The sequence below is a fragment of the Rhipicephalus microplus genome, chromosome 1, assembly GCF_043290135.1.
Source record: "Rhipicephalus microplus isolate Deutch F79 chromosome 1, USDA_Rmic, whole genome shotgun sequence".
Lineage (NCBI taxonomy): Eukaryota > Metazoa > Arthropoda > Arachnida > Ixodida > Ixodidae > Rhipicephalus > Rhipicephalus microplus.
In genome coordinates, this window is record NC_134700.1 from 172225842 (window position 1) to 172241150 (window position 15309).

At 45.7% G+C, this 15309-nt stretch overlaps 2 protein-coding genes across 2 annotated transcripts in view; one reads left to right on the forward strand and one right to left on the reverse strand.

The window, feature by feature from the left end:
* The window catches only part of IA-2 (tyrosine phosphatase IA-2), a 624632-nt gene that overhangs the window by 18356 nt on the left and 590967 nt on the right, over positions 1 to 15309 (forward strand). The window lies entirely within an intron of this gene.
* Positions 5581 to 7769, reverse strand: LOC142769005 (para-nitrobenzyl esterase-like). Its single transcript, XM_075871749.1, has one exon. The coding sequence runs from the start codon at positions 7521 to 7523 to the stop codon at positions 5631 to 5633; it is 1893 nt and encodes a 630-aa protein (XP_075727864.1). The 5' UTR covers positions 7524 to 7769; the 3' UTR covers positions 5581 to 5630.

A 15309-nucleotide genomic window follows, 5' to 3' on the forward strand; every position in this document is an offset into this window, starting at 1 on the left:
GGAGCTATTTGCGACAGGACGTTGCTCACACCTGTAAGATATTCGTTTTTTTATTTATCTGTTGTGACTTCGCACTTTTTGAACGCGTGAAAAAGTTCCACCTTTTTACGTGCACCTCGAACGTCAAGCGGCGTCTGCGTCTACATGAAACGCTGATGGTGCGCCCCAGTCACTTTGCACAGCGTTACAAGACGCGTGCCAGAACGGACTACTTCGCGTAGTGCTACATGTGCAGAATTTCCGTCTCTGTAGCTTTCTTTTCAGTGCCAGAAAAGTGGTCGCCGAGTGTAGTCTGTGCAAAAGCAAACACCGCTCCTTCGGAGCACAATATTCCTGCGTCTGACGCGCGTGAGTGCCAATGTAGCATGAAACTCCTTTGCACACTGGCTTTAGCAGGCTTGATGTCGGGAAAGGAATTGCGTTAATATGAGTAATAAAGTGTTTTAGAGCAGCAAAGGGATAATCGGATGTCACATAATGCGAATTGCTCAACGAGTAAGTCGTCGAATGCTCCAGCCCTTTGCAAAAGCTTGCTCTTGTTCACCCAATTAGTGTTGCGCATACCCACTGTGGGGAATTCTGGGTACTACGAAAGCTTGTTGTTGTTCTTGTTCACCTATTGCCCATGGCGCATACCCACTGTGGGAGATTGGAGAGAAATTGAGTAGTTTTATAAAATATTGCTCAGTTTTTGAATATTGAAGTTTATATAATAGAAAAAGTAGAGACTGCCTAGCAAATGTTAGTGCTTGATCTGATGCATATAGGTTTCTGACACAATTCGTCATGGTCATCAGCCACAAGACAAAAAAGTTGCACAATGTTCCTTGCAAGTGCGCAGCGGGTACCACGCTTTTTCGAAGAATGACGACGGATGAGATATATAGTGAGTGCCTACAATACTACACAAGGATTCGTGGCGTAGTGGGTACCCTGAATGTGTGCTTGCAGCAGCTATACCAAAGAGTGTTGAAAAACGGCTTTGCAAAGGCCGCTCTTCCAGCTTTAACTTTGACAGTGACAGGCCCGGGTTTTTTTGAACAAATATAGTTACCTAAAACGTTCACCAATAGCGCGCTGGTCGCGCACCGATAGCGCACTTCTCGTTGACACCGTGTAGTTGAGTGTTGCAGTCAAACGTACGGGAGGGGAATCAACAAGCCACGTTAATCACGCATTGGCAAACGTGCATGGCAAATATTCAACTTAATGAAGATAATCTTGGAGGTAATGTTAAAATTAAATGCGTGCTTTTGTTCGTGGCTGCGCATGTTTCGGCTGTACAAAATTTTTTTGTTCACGTGATTCCTTGAGCTCCCCATCATATTTGAGTATCATTGTTTATTTGTAATTAGAAATACTTTCACTAATGAGAAAGTTGATTAAATTTCCGCTTGTTTCGAGTTTGTTTTATGATGATTATATGCTTCTTTGCCCGATAGAATATGACAGCTTTACACGTTACATACATATTAAAGGCCAGCATTAACGTCCCCATATTTGTGGCCCAACGATCGCTGGCGTCTGGTTGCGCAGTGCATCACATACATTGGCTCCTTGTGGCCGTATGCATGCCACTCGGAAGAAGTGGCTGTCAGGAATAACTACAGAGCGTCCCAGGCAGCCGGCGTAAGCAAATGATACGGAAATGTGCCTCTGGAACGCACGCTACGCAGAAAGCAGTCCTTCCGCACAGGTACGGGACGATGTTAGCGTACTGATGTGTAAACGGGGCTGTCCGGTAAGGTATACTCCTCCTAGCTAACTAGGAACTAGGTGAAAAGTGGACTGCAAATGCCCCTTTATTTCCATCTAATCGGTAAACGCGTTGTTGCCATTGACTCAGGTATTTCTGTGCGGCTGCTGAAAAAGAAAAGTGTCGAAGCATGAAGTCAATTAAGCAGGGCCGCTTACCAGCAGAAGGGCGTTTATTTGTACGTTTCAGCGCTGTTGTGCAATGTGTTACGTACTCTGCAGTTGCCCCACCAATAAATTGAACAGCTTGGGAAGCCACGTGGTGTGTAATGCGACCTCGTAATTTTCGCAGAACGTCCCAATGGGCATCTGCTGCGTAAAACCGGGAATCACTCACGGTAACCAGTTTTGTTCATCAGCTATGATTTTTTCAGCCCAATTCCCATTCAGTTACGGCAAGCCACTGCTGTCGCCTTCGAGAGATGGCGCTACGCGAACGTGTTCACAAATCCTCTTCAGGGACATCGTAGAGACTCGCGTCAGTTTGGTGGCGTTAGCTTGCCGCAGTCTGATGACACCTGCTCAGAGGCAAAATGTCTGATGACGTGATAAAAACGCAGTAACCGAAAATGATCGGAATATCTCGAATCCTCTCGAAGTTGTTCTGCAGCTGCGCTCATCAGCCAGTCTATGAGCGCTTTTGCATCGACACAGAAATGGGTACTGAAAAGATAACCAGTATTATCAATCAATCAATCAATCAATCAATCAATCAATCAATCAATCAATCAATCAATCAATCAATCAATCAATCAATCAATCAATCAATCAATCAATCAATCAATAAATCAATCAATCAATCAATCAATCAATCAATCAATCAAGCAAGCAAGTAATCAGGTAATTAATCAATTAACCAGGCCATGAAAAGTTAATTAATTGATAAATTATAATAATATATTATTAATTAATCATTAATTAATAAACCGATTGATCGCTTAGTCAATCAATCAGTCAAACAATAATTGCTTCGAAAATTTGTCGTCCGCGATAAAAAGCATCATAGTGCTTATCAGAAGGAAAGACGTGTGTATGGTTCATCATTTGTAGTAATAATATAATAATAATAATACAATAATAATACTATGATTAATATTCATAATAACAGCTGTTTCTGCAAACATACCAACCCAAAATATAGAGCCAATGATGGAGGTTTTCGAAATTGTTTTATTCTAACGCGCCTCCGTGCACACTCGAAACCCCAAACTTATCGATAAACGTTGCAATGCGGATAAGCAAGATGTATCTCTTCTTATCTTTCTCTTTCTTCATTTACACGGCAGCTGTTGTGCCACGCGCAGTGAAGCCATTACGCCCAGATTGCCACACAGTTTGCGATGTTTTTCCAGGGCCTGTGCTTTTCCCGTCGCTCTCGTCCGATGAAGATCAACCGAAGGACACTCAAACAACACCACATTTCTCGTTCGCGAGGATTCGCCTGAATCAACAAGCTCTCCTTTCCGCTTCTTTCTTAACTGTTTTATTATTTTTTTCTTAACACCCGAAATACTATTTATTCGAAGGCGTGACGGCTTGTTCAGCTTTCACCCCGACCTGGAATTTGTCAGGCCCGCGCCGCAGCAATATGTATACATAAATAAATCCACATTATACAAAAAAAACACTAAAGAGATCGTCCTGATGGAGCTGAGCAAAAAGGGGAAAAAAAGGAAGATTAATCCGGCCAGAACGTTCGCAAGATCTATATATAAACGACGCGGTCTATTTAGCCTCGAGATATGGCTCGCCGAAAGCAGCTGTCGTTGCGGTGGGCCCATAGGTAAACATTAGGCTCACGTTTTCGAGAAAGCTTACATGTTTGCGCCGAGATATATCGTGCGCTGAGATGGAAGCCGACCCGTACACGTGTGGGCGTACGTCTGGGCAAACGAGCGTGCGTGCTTGCGTGCGTCTTCGTTCGTGCAGACCTGGTGGCATGAGAGCGATGCCACTTGGGACGAAGGCTAAAAATGTACGCGTCTTACGCCTGCACTATCGTCGCCATCGCCGCCATGGCGGAGGTATTTACGAGACATGGATGCTCTCGGTTAGCCCCCTCCCCCCTCTCCAACTCTGTTCCCTCTGACAGCAAAAGGGCTGATTAAAAAAAACACATCGATATGAAAGTTGTTATATACAGTTATTATTGCGATAACAATTATGTGGACACTTTCGGCTGGATTTTGCCGCTGGCGTCGACGTCCGCCGTCATTCACCGTATATGTATATGTATCTATATTCATGAAAGCGCAAGAAAGAAAACAAATCATAGCATATCCACGGAGTGAATGATGATGAGTGGGGTGAAGCTTCGGACGGTTTTATTGAAAAACCGTGAATCGTCTGTCCGTCTGTGTGCCTGTCAGTCCGTTCGTCCGCACCTGCTGAGTGAGTCATCGAACTAGGCGGCCACGTACGATTTAGGCGGGATTGACCCACGGCTTTAGCGGCTTCAACCATAAAATAATCCAGAAAAAGTCTCCGGTGCGCAGAACGTCAGGCATCTTGCTTGTGAGTGCGAGGCGTTAGCCACTGAGCCACGAAGGAGTACCTCCTTCAGCGTTGAAACGGCAAACTATTTTTATCGACCACTGGCCGTCTCGGGAAAACTATCGTGTTTTCAGCATTATCAGTGAGGTGGTTCAGATTGTCACGACGCGGCTGGCGCTCTCATCTTCCACGTGTTATTTGCCCCGCGGAGAGAGAAAGGCGGGGGTGGGGGATGGATTCTCATGCGTGTACGCGCTTATTTCGGGGTGGGGAGAATCGTACGCTTTGGGCTTTAACTGGAACGATTTTGTTGTAGTTACCGGGCGCACAAAGGTCCCTGCACTCGCTGCACAGTATCCGTTTGCGAAAAGGGCGTGTTTTTTTTCAACACGGCGAAGTAACAACTGAGACACTTCGCATTCATTTGTACCTGTGGGTACGTTACGTGAGTCATTTGTGCGTGAGCAGCGAGAAACACGTTTTGATCTGCTTACCATTGTTCTTGTGACATTCCAATTTGTTGCTGTCGCAATCATTGCTTCGCCTCTGCGACAAAACTGTGACGTTTTTGATAATTTAGCGAAAAAAAGAAAGGGGTGGGGCTAAGAAGTGTTAGAAAAGGGGAGGGAGCAGAAACAAGTAAAGAAATAAATATATAAATAAACAAACAAATAAATAATGAATGAAAGAGATTTGTTAGGTCTCATTATTACTGTGTTTAACAAAAAAAACGAGTCATTGAACGCACACTTCTTTTCTTGACAGAAAGAATGAAAAAGAATGATTGAAAGAATGGTTGATAGCTTGCTAACTACATAGATAGATAGATAGATAGATAGATAGATAGATAGATAGATAGATAGATAGATAGATAGATAGATAGCCTTTGTACAGATGCCCTGTTAACTAATTTAACCTTGTTTATGGACATCACTGTGCTACTTTTGTCACTTAAGACATTTTAGTGTAAGGTTCGCTAGTGATATGTTGATTTCACTCAACAGCTTGCGCAGACATGTATCTCACGTTGTATTCAACTTGTTTACTAGGCGCCTAAACTGCTGGTTTTAGCATGTATATATATATATATATATATATATATATATATATATATATATATATATATATATATATATATATATATATATATATATATATATATATATATATTGTATTAGCTTAACCGATTTTCTTTGGTTGCTTGATCAGTGTATAAACACCGCGGTGGCCTCTTTGTCATTTTTAATTGAAAGTAAAGCGCAGACAAAGAATAAAGCGTGAGGAAGGACATATTTTAATATATCGAGCTGTTTTAGCAAAGATCGCGCTAGAAGTTACTGAGTTGCGAATGAGACCTTAACGCATTAGGATTTCTTCTACTGTCAAATGTATCTGACATACTTGTTTTGCACCTCGCACTGTTGGATTCTCCAAGCGGACACAGTGTGAACGCCTTGGAACATCTCCGTCGACCGCGCGCCCTCACAGTACGGCCGTGCAAAGTCTTTCACATACTGAGCGTCGGCTCCGTTCTTGGCGAAGTCGGTAACGAACCGGATGAGTCGCCGGGAATAGGCGGCCTCTCGCACCAATATGTCGGCCTCGTAAGCGCTCGCACGGCTATCGCGATTGAGTCTCTGCGATATGGGGACGCCGAAGGCGAAGTACAAGTCGTCCATGTGGGAAGCTCCTGTCTGGAAGCTTGAAGTCGGGTTCCAGAAGCGAGGCTTTTGACCCACGATGACGTGAAAAGCCTGCACGCCGCTCTGGCACATGCGACGAGCAAAGAGCACCAAGGGGCAGTTGAAGAGCACGTCGCCCAGGAAACTGACGGCGAACGCCGATCCGTACTGGGTTTTGTTTGGTGCTAGCTCGTAGCACTCCCGAATACTGCCTCGTTGGAGTGCGAGTGATTCGTCGAATTCGTGACCACCATTGTGGAGGCCGGCCCTGGCTAAAAGATGCTCGGGCGAAAGAGCTCCGGCGGTGGCTTCTCGGTCACTGACGCCGGAGGTCACCTTGTCGAGCGCGCCGAGTCCCTCTAGCGACGTACTCGTGAACAGCAATTGGACTCGGCTGAAGTTGTGCGCTAAGCGCAGAAATTGGCCGGGCTGTCGAGGAAGCAAGAGGTGAGGGTGGACTACTCCCACGGATCCCGGGTATCGAGACTGAGCAACCAGCAGCTGCTCGACCCGGGCCCTCCGCAAACACGACAGCGTGTCGTCGAAGAAGCGTGCGCCACAGCCGAGCGTCTGCAGGAAACTTTGCCAGTGAGAGTCGTTGCTCGCGAAGCGCGAGGGAAGCAGCAGCGAGCCGCTGCCCAGGATCGCTCTCGTGATGCGAAAACGCTGCTGCAGCGCGGGTGAGACGAGAAACAGGCTTGCCGTGTAGGCGCCCCAGTCGTGGCCGTAAACGACGATGTTGTCGCGGCTGCCGCCGAGGGCTTCGCTGTTGTTCACGACCCACTCGAGCGCCATGACTTGGTCCAGGAGGCCCAGGTTCTCGTGCGTGCCGTTAACCTTGTGGCTGAGGAAGCCGAACACACCGAGCCTGTAGTTGGGAACGGCCACGATTACCTGGCCCACGGCGCTCAGTACAGCGCCGTCGTAGACAGGCATCGAGTTACTGCCGCGACGTAGGTTGCCTCCGTGGAAATACACGACGATCGTCCGCTGTGAACAGTGCGGCTGAGAAGGCGCGCACAGAGGAATCCACGTGTTGACGTGGAGGCAGTTCTCTGATTGCGAGGCTGCGTCAAAGACCGGATGGTCACGGGCAGGCCCCGGTTGATAGCACGACGGTCCGTTTCGGAAAGCTCTCAGAACGCGTTTCCACGGCATCGCGGGGCGAGGCTTTTCAAAGCGGCGCCTTCGGTCCAATCTGTCGGCATAAGGAATGCCTCTGAATTCGGCAACCTCTTTCCCTCTGATGTCAGTGACTTTCCCTATGATTGGACCGTGCGTTGATTTGACGACCCACACTTTTCTTTTCAAGCGACTCTCAGTGCGTTCGTCCGAAATTAACGCTCTTTCATGTGTGAGTCCCTCGGCCAACGTGGACTGTTTTGAGGGCGTGGTATCCGCTGCGGCAGTTACAGTCGTTGTGCTGGGCAGTGCGCTTGCAGTCGCGTCTTTCAGAAACGGCTGGCTGCCGAGACCAGCAGCGATCGCTGCTTGAGGTGGTTTTTGTTCGTACACCTCTCGCTGGCCCACGAGTAGATGCCGCGGTGCCAACGTCATCGGCGCTAAGGGGTCGTCGTCGGGATACGCGGTCATGGCCGCCCAATGCGTCACGCGAATGAGAGCGATTGTCGTGACGACAGCGACGGTCAGGAGACAGAGCGCATAGGCATGACAGCTGTACGCTTGGCAGGAGGCTTCGCTCGCAAGGTCCTCGCTGATGACGCTTGACACAAGGCCGTTCTGCTGTGGCGCGGTCCCATCTTTCCACAGTGCCCCGGCGCCTTGACGTTCCCCTGCACGAGTCTTCTTGGGAAGGTTGAGCGCTTGTCGTGAATCGGCCATAGATGAAGGCTGCAACAAAACGCGGCGAAAGTTCAGTGATCGCTTGATCTTCTTCTCTCTCTTCGTTAATGGCTTGGTTCTTTAATGTGGACCAACACGGAACGCACAGGCAAAAACAGCGAAAAAAAAGGCTCACCTGACATTACTAGGAAATCGAATTTCACGTAGTATCAACGTCGGTTCTTATAGACAGATTATATGCATGAAAAAAAAATATAGCTCGGAAAACAAGCTGGTTATTTTTCCCCCTTGTTCACCAACATCAATTCGTAACATTAATTTGTAACAATATTTATCGTATGCATAAAAAAACCCATTGGCTTAATTTACTCGTCCCATTTCCTGTTTGTCGTGCGCAGTACGGCTAATCTGAGTCGCACACTGTACGTTGTACCCGCAAAAAAGGATTGACGCTAAACGTCATCCTCCTGCTTTTTTCCACGTGGCAAATGCTGCATGCAGCACTTCACCGCGCGCGTGTCTGTGGATGTTGCTTTGTTATTATTTCGCTCGGAGGGGGGCACGGGCATGTTGAAGGAATACTCTACTGTAGATAACACGTGGTGAGATTCATTACCACTAACAGAGCGTAAAAAAACGGGATGCAATTCGAAAGTCGTGTCAACTTGCATGGACAAGATGGTGCTACGACGCTTTCATTTTTGCATCTGTATCATGGACAACAGAAAGCGAAGGCTGTAAAATGGCATTCCACGTGCGAACGACCCATATTTTATATTCCATGTAATCGCTACATGCCGAGATTTGCGAATTTTAAATGAGTCGTTATTCAGCGCTTCTATTGGGCCATAAACGCGGTCAAGTTCGAAAAGCGCGCGAAACAAGCCTTGTCATTCGGTGCCTTTCACCATTCGTAACATCTCCGGTTCGTATCACGAAAATAAAAAAAAAATTAATCTTTTGCTCATAATACTGCAAGCAACAACAAAAGAAAGAAAAACGAACGGGGCACATGATGACGCCGGCGCAAAACTCGCAACTGGAAGTTTATTGAAGAAGCAACGCACATATACGTTTACACAGATAAGGTTTTGTCTCGCCTTAAAAACAGAATGGTTGTCCACATTAGAGAAGTTCTCGCTAAGATGAATACGTCCCGTTTCTCAGTGCGCCCCATTTGTGGAACAAAAATGAGCAGCTAGCCCGCATTGCCACCTTGATATATTTCTTGCTTTTGCCGGAAAACTGCTGGCGTAGTGCAATTCGTCATCGTCAAGCTTTTTGTGTGTAATTGACTTCTTGGTCATTACAAGCGAACAAGACATGTTATTAAAAAACTGAGGCATGTCTAAAGCACAGCAAGAGGACTCGAATCGACAGCGATTGTTGTTTATTGAGTACCCGCTAAATGATAAATCACCATTGACATCCCATTTGAAAAAGAGTAACGGTTGGTGCTGCCCTGCTCTTTATTTTGAGCCCGTGTGAGCGGATTGGTGAATACAACAACAACAACAACAACAACAACAACAACAACAACAACAACAACAACAACAACAACAACAACAACAACAACAACAACAACAACAACAACAACAACAACAACAACAACAACAAAAACAAAAACAAAAACAACATCAACAACAACAGAACATAGGAAAATAGTACTGGCATTAAAAATAACGCGCTCCTGTTCCGTCCGTTTCCTGCATTTACAACACTGATAGTCAGTTTCGGGTACGGACTTGCGCATGTATGAATGCTGCGGCTTCATGACGAGGATGTTTTTTTTTTTATGTTCAGGCGAATGATCTAGACGCCTCGTCAAACGCGAAAAGTGACGTCGTTGTTGGCCTCGGCATCAACACGAGTGATGTAAGAGTCATCATCAAGTGATAACGTCATTATATCAATCATTGGACTTCCAATGATGACGCCATGATCACGTCGTCATATGGCGTCATATGGATATGATGGATGGATGGACTTCCTATGATGACGCCTTGATGACGTCGTCATACGGCGTCATATGGATGTGGTGTTCCAGGTCACCAAAATGTTTTCTTACGATGACGTCACATGACGTGACGTCATGCGATGACGTAATTACGTGCCATCGTTGCTTGATCAAGGTTAGGCCGTTCCCGGAGGCACCGCGAGACCACGTGAGTTGCGGAAACCTTCGAATACCTCCGAGATCGCAGGCAGTACGAAGCCGCCTTAGAGGCAGGAAGCTTTGGCGGCGGGGTTAGAGGAGATCGATACCATCGACTGTGATGTAAAAAAAAAAAACGATGGATTTGCCTTGGAGTTATGGTAAACAAACGCAAAGCCGCCGTTCGGTGTATGATGTGGCTATACTTTTGTGCCCAGTCTTTTTTTTTTTCGCCGTAGTTAACTATAAATAAGGCTGAGAGTTTGTTAGTCCGAATTCTAGCACTCTCACAAAAAACTGCAATGATGATAGCCCCCCCCCCCCCCACACACACAACGAGAGAGAGAGAGAGAGAGATACACACAGAAAACAAACGTTTATTCATCTCCCGTGCTCTCTTGTCTGTGGTTTTTAGGAGGAGCACCTTAGGGGTGTTGGAAGTGTGCGCGGCGCCGACTTAAAGATGACGAAGAAGGGCAGTGGGGTCAAGGCAGTACGAGTGGACCGAGTTTTTGGGTATGTTCGAATAAAGCAGAGGTCAACGATGGGCTTCGTCATGGGGACGGCGGATCGTCCTTTTCTCCACATGGGGCTCGGCTTGTCGATATCTCCGGTCCTCATGACGTGTCATGTAATCACGGTCCCCCGTAAAAATGGGTATGGGCCACGAAAATTGGGTAAATCCCACTACTCGCTACCGGTCCACTAAAACTGAGGGAGGCAACAGTAAGCTCAAGGAATACACGTCAACGTCAGTGGAGCTAAACCGCCATTCTCTACATGCCGTAAGGAAATGAAACCGGGCATGCAGGGAAGAAGAAGAAGAAGAAGAAGAAGAAGAAGAAGAAGAAGAAGAAGAAGAAGAAGAAGAAGAAGAAGAAGAAGAAGAAGAAGAAGAAGAAGAAGAAGAAGAAGAAGAAGAAGAAAAAATATGCAGGAAGAAGTGGAAGAGGAATAAGAGGAGGGAGAGGAGGAAGAGGAGGAGAGAAAGTGGAAGAGGAAGAAGATATGCAGGAAGAAGAAAAAGAAAAAGAAAAAAAGAAGAAAGATATATGCATTAGACTTTTTCTGTGTTCTAAGTTTTGGTGCCTCTGTTTTGGGAAATTGCCACAGAAATGCATTCGATGCGGTGTGTAATTTTATTCAAGACTCTAAACGTTTTTCAACATAAAGCCCACGTTAACAGATACTAAAAAAAAAACCGGGTCGAAAAGTAATTTTCAATTCTGGATAAATCCGTGACATACCAAATTAATCGGGTTTGGCAAAACCAGCTGTCTGTCGGCTCCCAAAATCAAGTTGTAGCTATTAGTGTCTACTTTGTTGTTGAATCTTTTTTCTCACTATCTAAATCTTTGGTTTCTTTCTTTTCTTTTTTAACATACTGTCTTCACTATACAACTCCCCCCCCCCCCTTTTTTTTTTCGTTGTAAGCAATAATGCAGTTATCGTCCATATGAGACTACATGTTCTCTTGGCCAATCCCCCAGAGTGGGTACGAGCCATGGATTAGAGGATACAAACAAACAAACAAAGCATTAGACTAAGCACCATGATTTTGTAGATAATCTGCAATCTTTCTTTTATGACCTCCGTCATTCTTATACTTTATACCACTTTATAAAACTATTCAATTCTCGACCAATTCCTCACAGTGGGTAGGCGCTACACTTAATGGGAGAAGAAGAAGACTGCACATTTTGTCCCTCCCCGGATTTCACGTTTGTAGAGCTGGAACACACTTTCCTACATTCTTTGCTCGTCCTCAGATTCTCAATCGGACTCGCTCAGATCCCGACTCACCATATTTTAAAATTTTTTCCCGCTGGTGCAGTGCAACATGTATCCCCGACTGACTCAAAGAAGTGCTCTCCTTGTAGCCTACCTGCAGTATAAGATCTGCTATATTATTACGGGGCACCTTATTCAGCCTCCTTTACTTTATAATGCTATTTACTACTCCTGTAACGCTACCGTCTTCGTCTATTTCCCGCCCTGTTCATTTCGGCATACCTTCAGTTATCTCTGCAGCTGTCTGTATACGCCTCCATCGGATTTGAATTCCTTTGCCTCCGACAGGTGGCTGTTTTTTTTTATTCTGTTCCACTGAATGCCTTGACATCCCCTCTTACAACGGGGCGAGTCAACTTCGACTTTTTTTTTTGCTGCACCAGATTGCTTGTCCTTTTACTCTGTCGTAAACATTTTTTTCTGGGAAGCCTTTGTTCTGAGGTTGGCAACTCTGGTTGGAATTAACAAGACACTAGTTTTCCCTTTCGTGCACATTTTTTTTCTGTTTAGTTGCGTGACACTTACGGTCTGTTTTAAGAGGATTTATCCTGACATGAACAACTGTGCGCCATGGTTCCAACGCGCCATAGAAACTCGTGCCATTAGTTTGGGGGAAGTCGTACAGTTGAGTCACGCGTGAGCCGCGGGAGGCGTCATTGTCCACTTTTGGCTATGTGATTACGAGAGACGTCGTTGTGGAGGGGTCCGGAAATGTCGACCACCTGGGATTTTTTAAGTGGTCGAGCCCATAATAAATGGTCTGAGGATCGGCGAGTGCGTTTTTGTCCACAAATGAACGGAATAACAAAAAGGCAAAAAGTTTTGAACACACTATAAATACGTAATACTTCGTTTTGTACATTCGAATTTGTCAACGCTGTTTGTTAGACATGGCTGAAAATGCATGAGTGTTTTATAATTATCATCGATGGTTGAATTACTCGACAAAAACAGGTGCAGTGGTACTTCTCAGTATTTTATGACCAAATATTACTATGTGTGACAATCTAATGCTTAAATTCTACCCGATATGTTCGCGCGGTAATATCATGCAGTGCAGGATAATAGCAAAAAAAAAAAAAAGAGCACCGAGATAGTCAGTTCGAACTAGCCAGCTGATTCAACGAAAATGCTTGACACGTAAGCTGAGGAACTTGACAAGCCTGCCTGTTTTAAATGTCAAAGTGCCAAGAACTGTCAATTTGAGGGGATAAGTGAAAAGACCGATACTCGAGCCAGTCGTTTAACTGTCGCTGGAAAGGGTTGACATTAGTGTGAGAGAAAGAAGAAAGAGATGGGCTGAGGAAAAGAAAAGGCGCAACTCCTTCAGCCCTAATTGGGAGCACGGTTCAGCGCCTGTTGCACGACGGAAATTAGGTCAAAGGGAAGCATAAATGTCACGAGAGCTCAGGTCAACCCTCGCGCTTAACGGCCGCGCATGCAGTCGCGTCATTTTACGACGCACGGTTGTGCAGCAGTTTCACAAGGCCGGCGCGATTCAGATCGTTGTTGCGTGGCTCAAAATATCTCCTACGCCCAATAAAAAGATGGGCTCTTTAGGAAAATGTGACGGCGTGATCACCGAATGTTTTTTTTTCCTGCGTTCCTCAGTGTCACCTTGACTTTCCAGTCAGCGGTGCAGTATCTTCCATAACCACTCCCCATCATCGTTACGTCCAGCGCGCGGCGCGTTGGCGGTCGAAGGTTTTGGACAGATTTACGTTAAGTGCCCGTTATAGGAGTGATATGCGAAACGCAGTTTATGAAGCTACATAGCGTTTTCTGCTTGATTGACTGATATGTGGGGTTTAACGTCCCAAAACCACCATATGATTATGAGAGACGCCGTAGTGGAGGGCTCCGGAAATTTCGACCACTTGGAGTTCTTTAACGTGCACCCCGTTTTCTGCTTCACCTAAGCCGCAGAGTGCATAACGTTAATGTCCCCATAAGTGTAGGTAAGACGGTCAGTGCCCTACACAATTATTTTTAATCGTCTTCAATCTGATACACTGCGCGCTATTTCTGACGCCTAGCTCGCTGCTCCGCATTGGCAGAAACTTTCATGTTTTTATCTCTTCTGAAAGTGTTCGTGCGGCAGCCTTATTGTCCTTTGTCCGCGATCAGACATATACGCGAATCGCACCTTGTAAAAACAACACATGCGCAATATAGCCCGGCACTTGTCGATGGAATGAATGACTGTCTCACCGACTGGACCGTGTTATACCAGTACATCCCGCGAGGCAACCCTTTCTTCGTAACTTAGGAACATGGATAAGTGACTTTGGAATAGCTGGGTCTAAAGAGCAAGCAGTCTTTACATTTCAGGCGTCTTAAACGTGTACAGCCGCTCTCACTATGAATTAAAACACGCTATCTGAACTGAAAATGGCGAAATCGGAGAGCTTCTCACGGGAGGCTTCCCGACATGCTGTGGTCAGAGGCAGACTTGCAACCGCAGTGCAAGATGATTGATTGATAGATTGATATGTGGGGTTTAACGTCCCAAAACCACCATATGATTATGAGAGACGCCGTAGTGGAGGGCTCCGGAAATTTCGACCACCTGGGGTTCTTTAACGTGCACCCAAATGCAGTGCAAGGTGTTACTTGATCATAGAGGGTCGTGGCAAGATTTGGGCTGCGTGGAGTCTGCGCGCCATGACGTCACTACAAGCGCCTTATTATGTTGATGGAATCTACCACTGTTTACAACCATGCAATAGGACTATATAGACGCCTCGACAGGTGGTGTAGACGGCATATGTTCATTTTTACAGTGTGTTGAAGGATGGGACAAAATGAGAGAGGTTATAACACAAGAGCTGCTTCTTGTGTTGCACCTTCGGACTCCCGCATGCACTCTAGGTACCCTAGAGGTGTTAGAAATAGTGGCGTGCCAATTAGGAAGCTATGAAAGTAATGTTCGCTCCGCCGATATACGGGCTTTTAGAATCGCCTCGCCGAAACGAATACGCTATCTGTAGCTTTACTAGTCTGTCGTCTGTTGCTAAGACACTTAGCAACAGACCACAGGCTTTTCAAGTGTGTGCTCTGTTGCTAAGTAAATGGTTGAGCGCTCTGTAATGCGTATCAAAGTTTCTGTACGTTCGTGAAAACATTGCGTCAGATGATCGGGTTCGTTGTAAATAATTTTGCTTGATATACTAGTTGACATCAGATGATACTCGTTACCCTTTACTAATGTCGCTGAAGAACACCATGAGTCAAAAAAAAAAAAAAGAGGAAGTGACACAGAAACTGGTGTCTGACAACTCCTTCATCGATTTATTAATTCGTAAAGGGACAACAGCTGTGGCAAATGGGCGCGAGATTGAAGCGGAGCGCCACAGAAAAAACAAAGTTAGTTTGGATACATTGTATGAAGCGACGCAGTAACGAGCTTCCTTGATGCGATCTTAATGACAAGGGCAGATGAAGAGTGATGAGTATCGATTCGCATCAAGCAACTCGGTTATATCGTGCGTCTTTAAAATTACTGAACAAATAAATTATTTTTACATCTTAAGGTCGGCTGTGACTGTCTGTTTACCATTTAGCGTAACTATTTACTTATTTATACATGCATACTGCAGCTCGTTAGCGCTTAGGCAGGAGTGGGCGCAC

What these genes read in the sequence shown, in the direction of transcription:
- LOC142769005 (XM_075871749.1), bottom strand. Translation starts at nt 7,523, where the DNA reads ATGACCGCGTATCCCGACGACGACCCCTTAGCGCCGATGACGTTGGCA.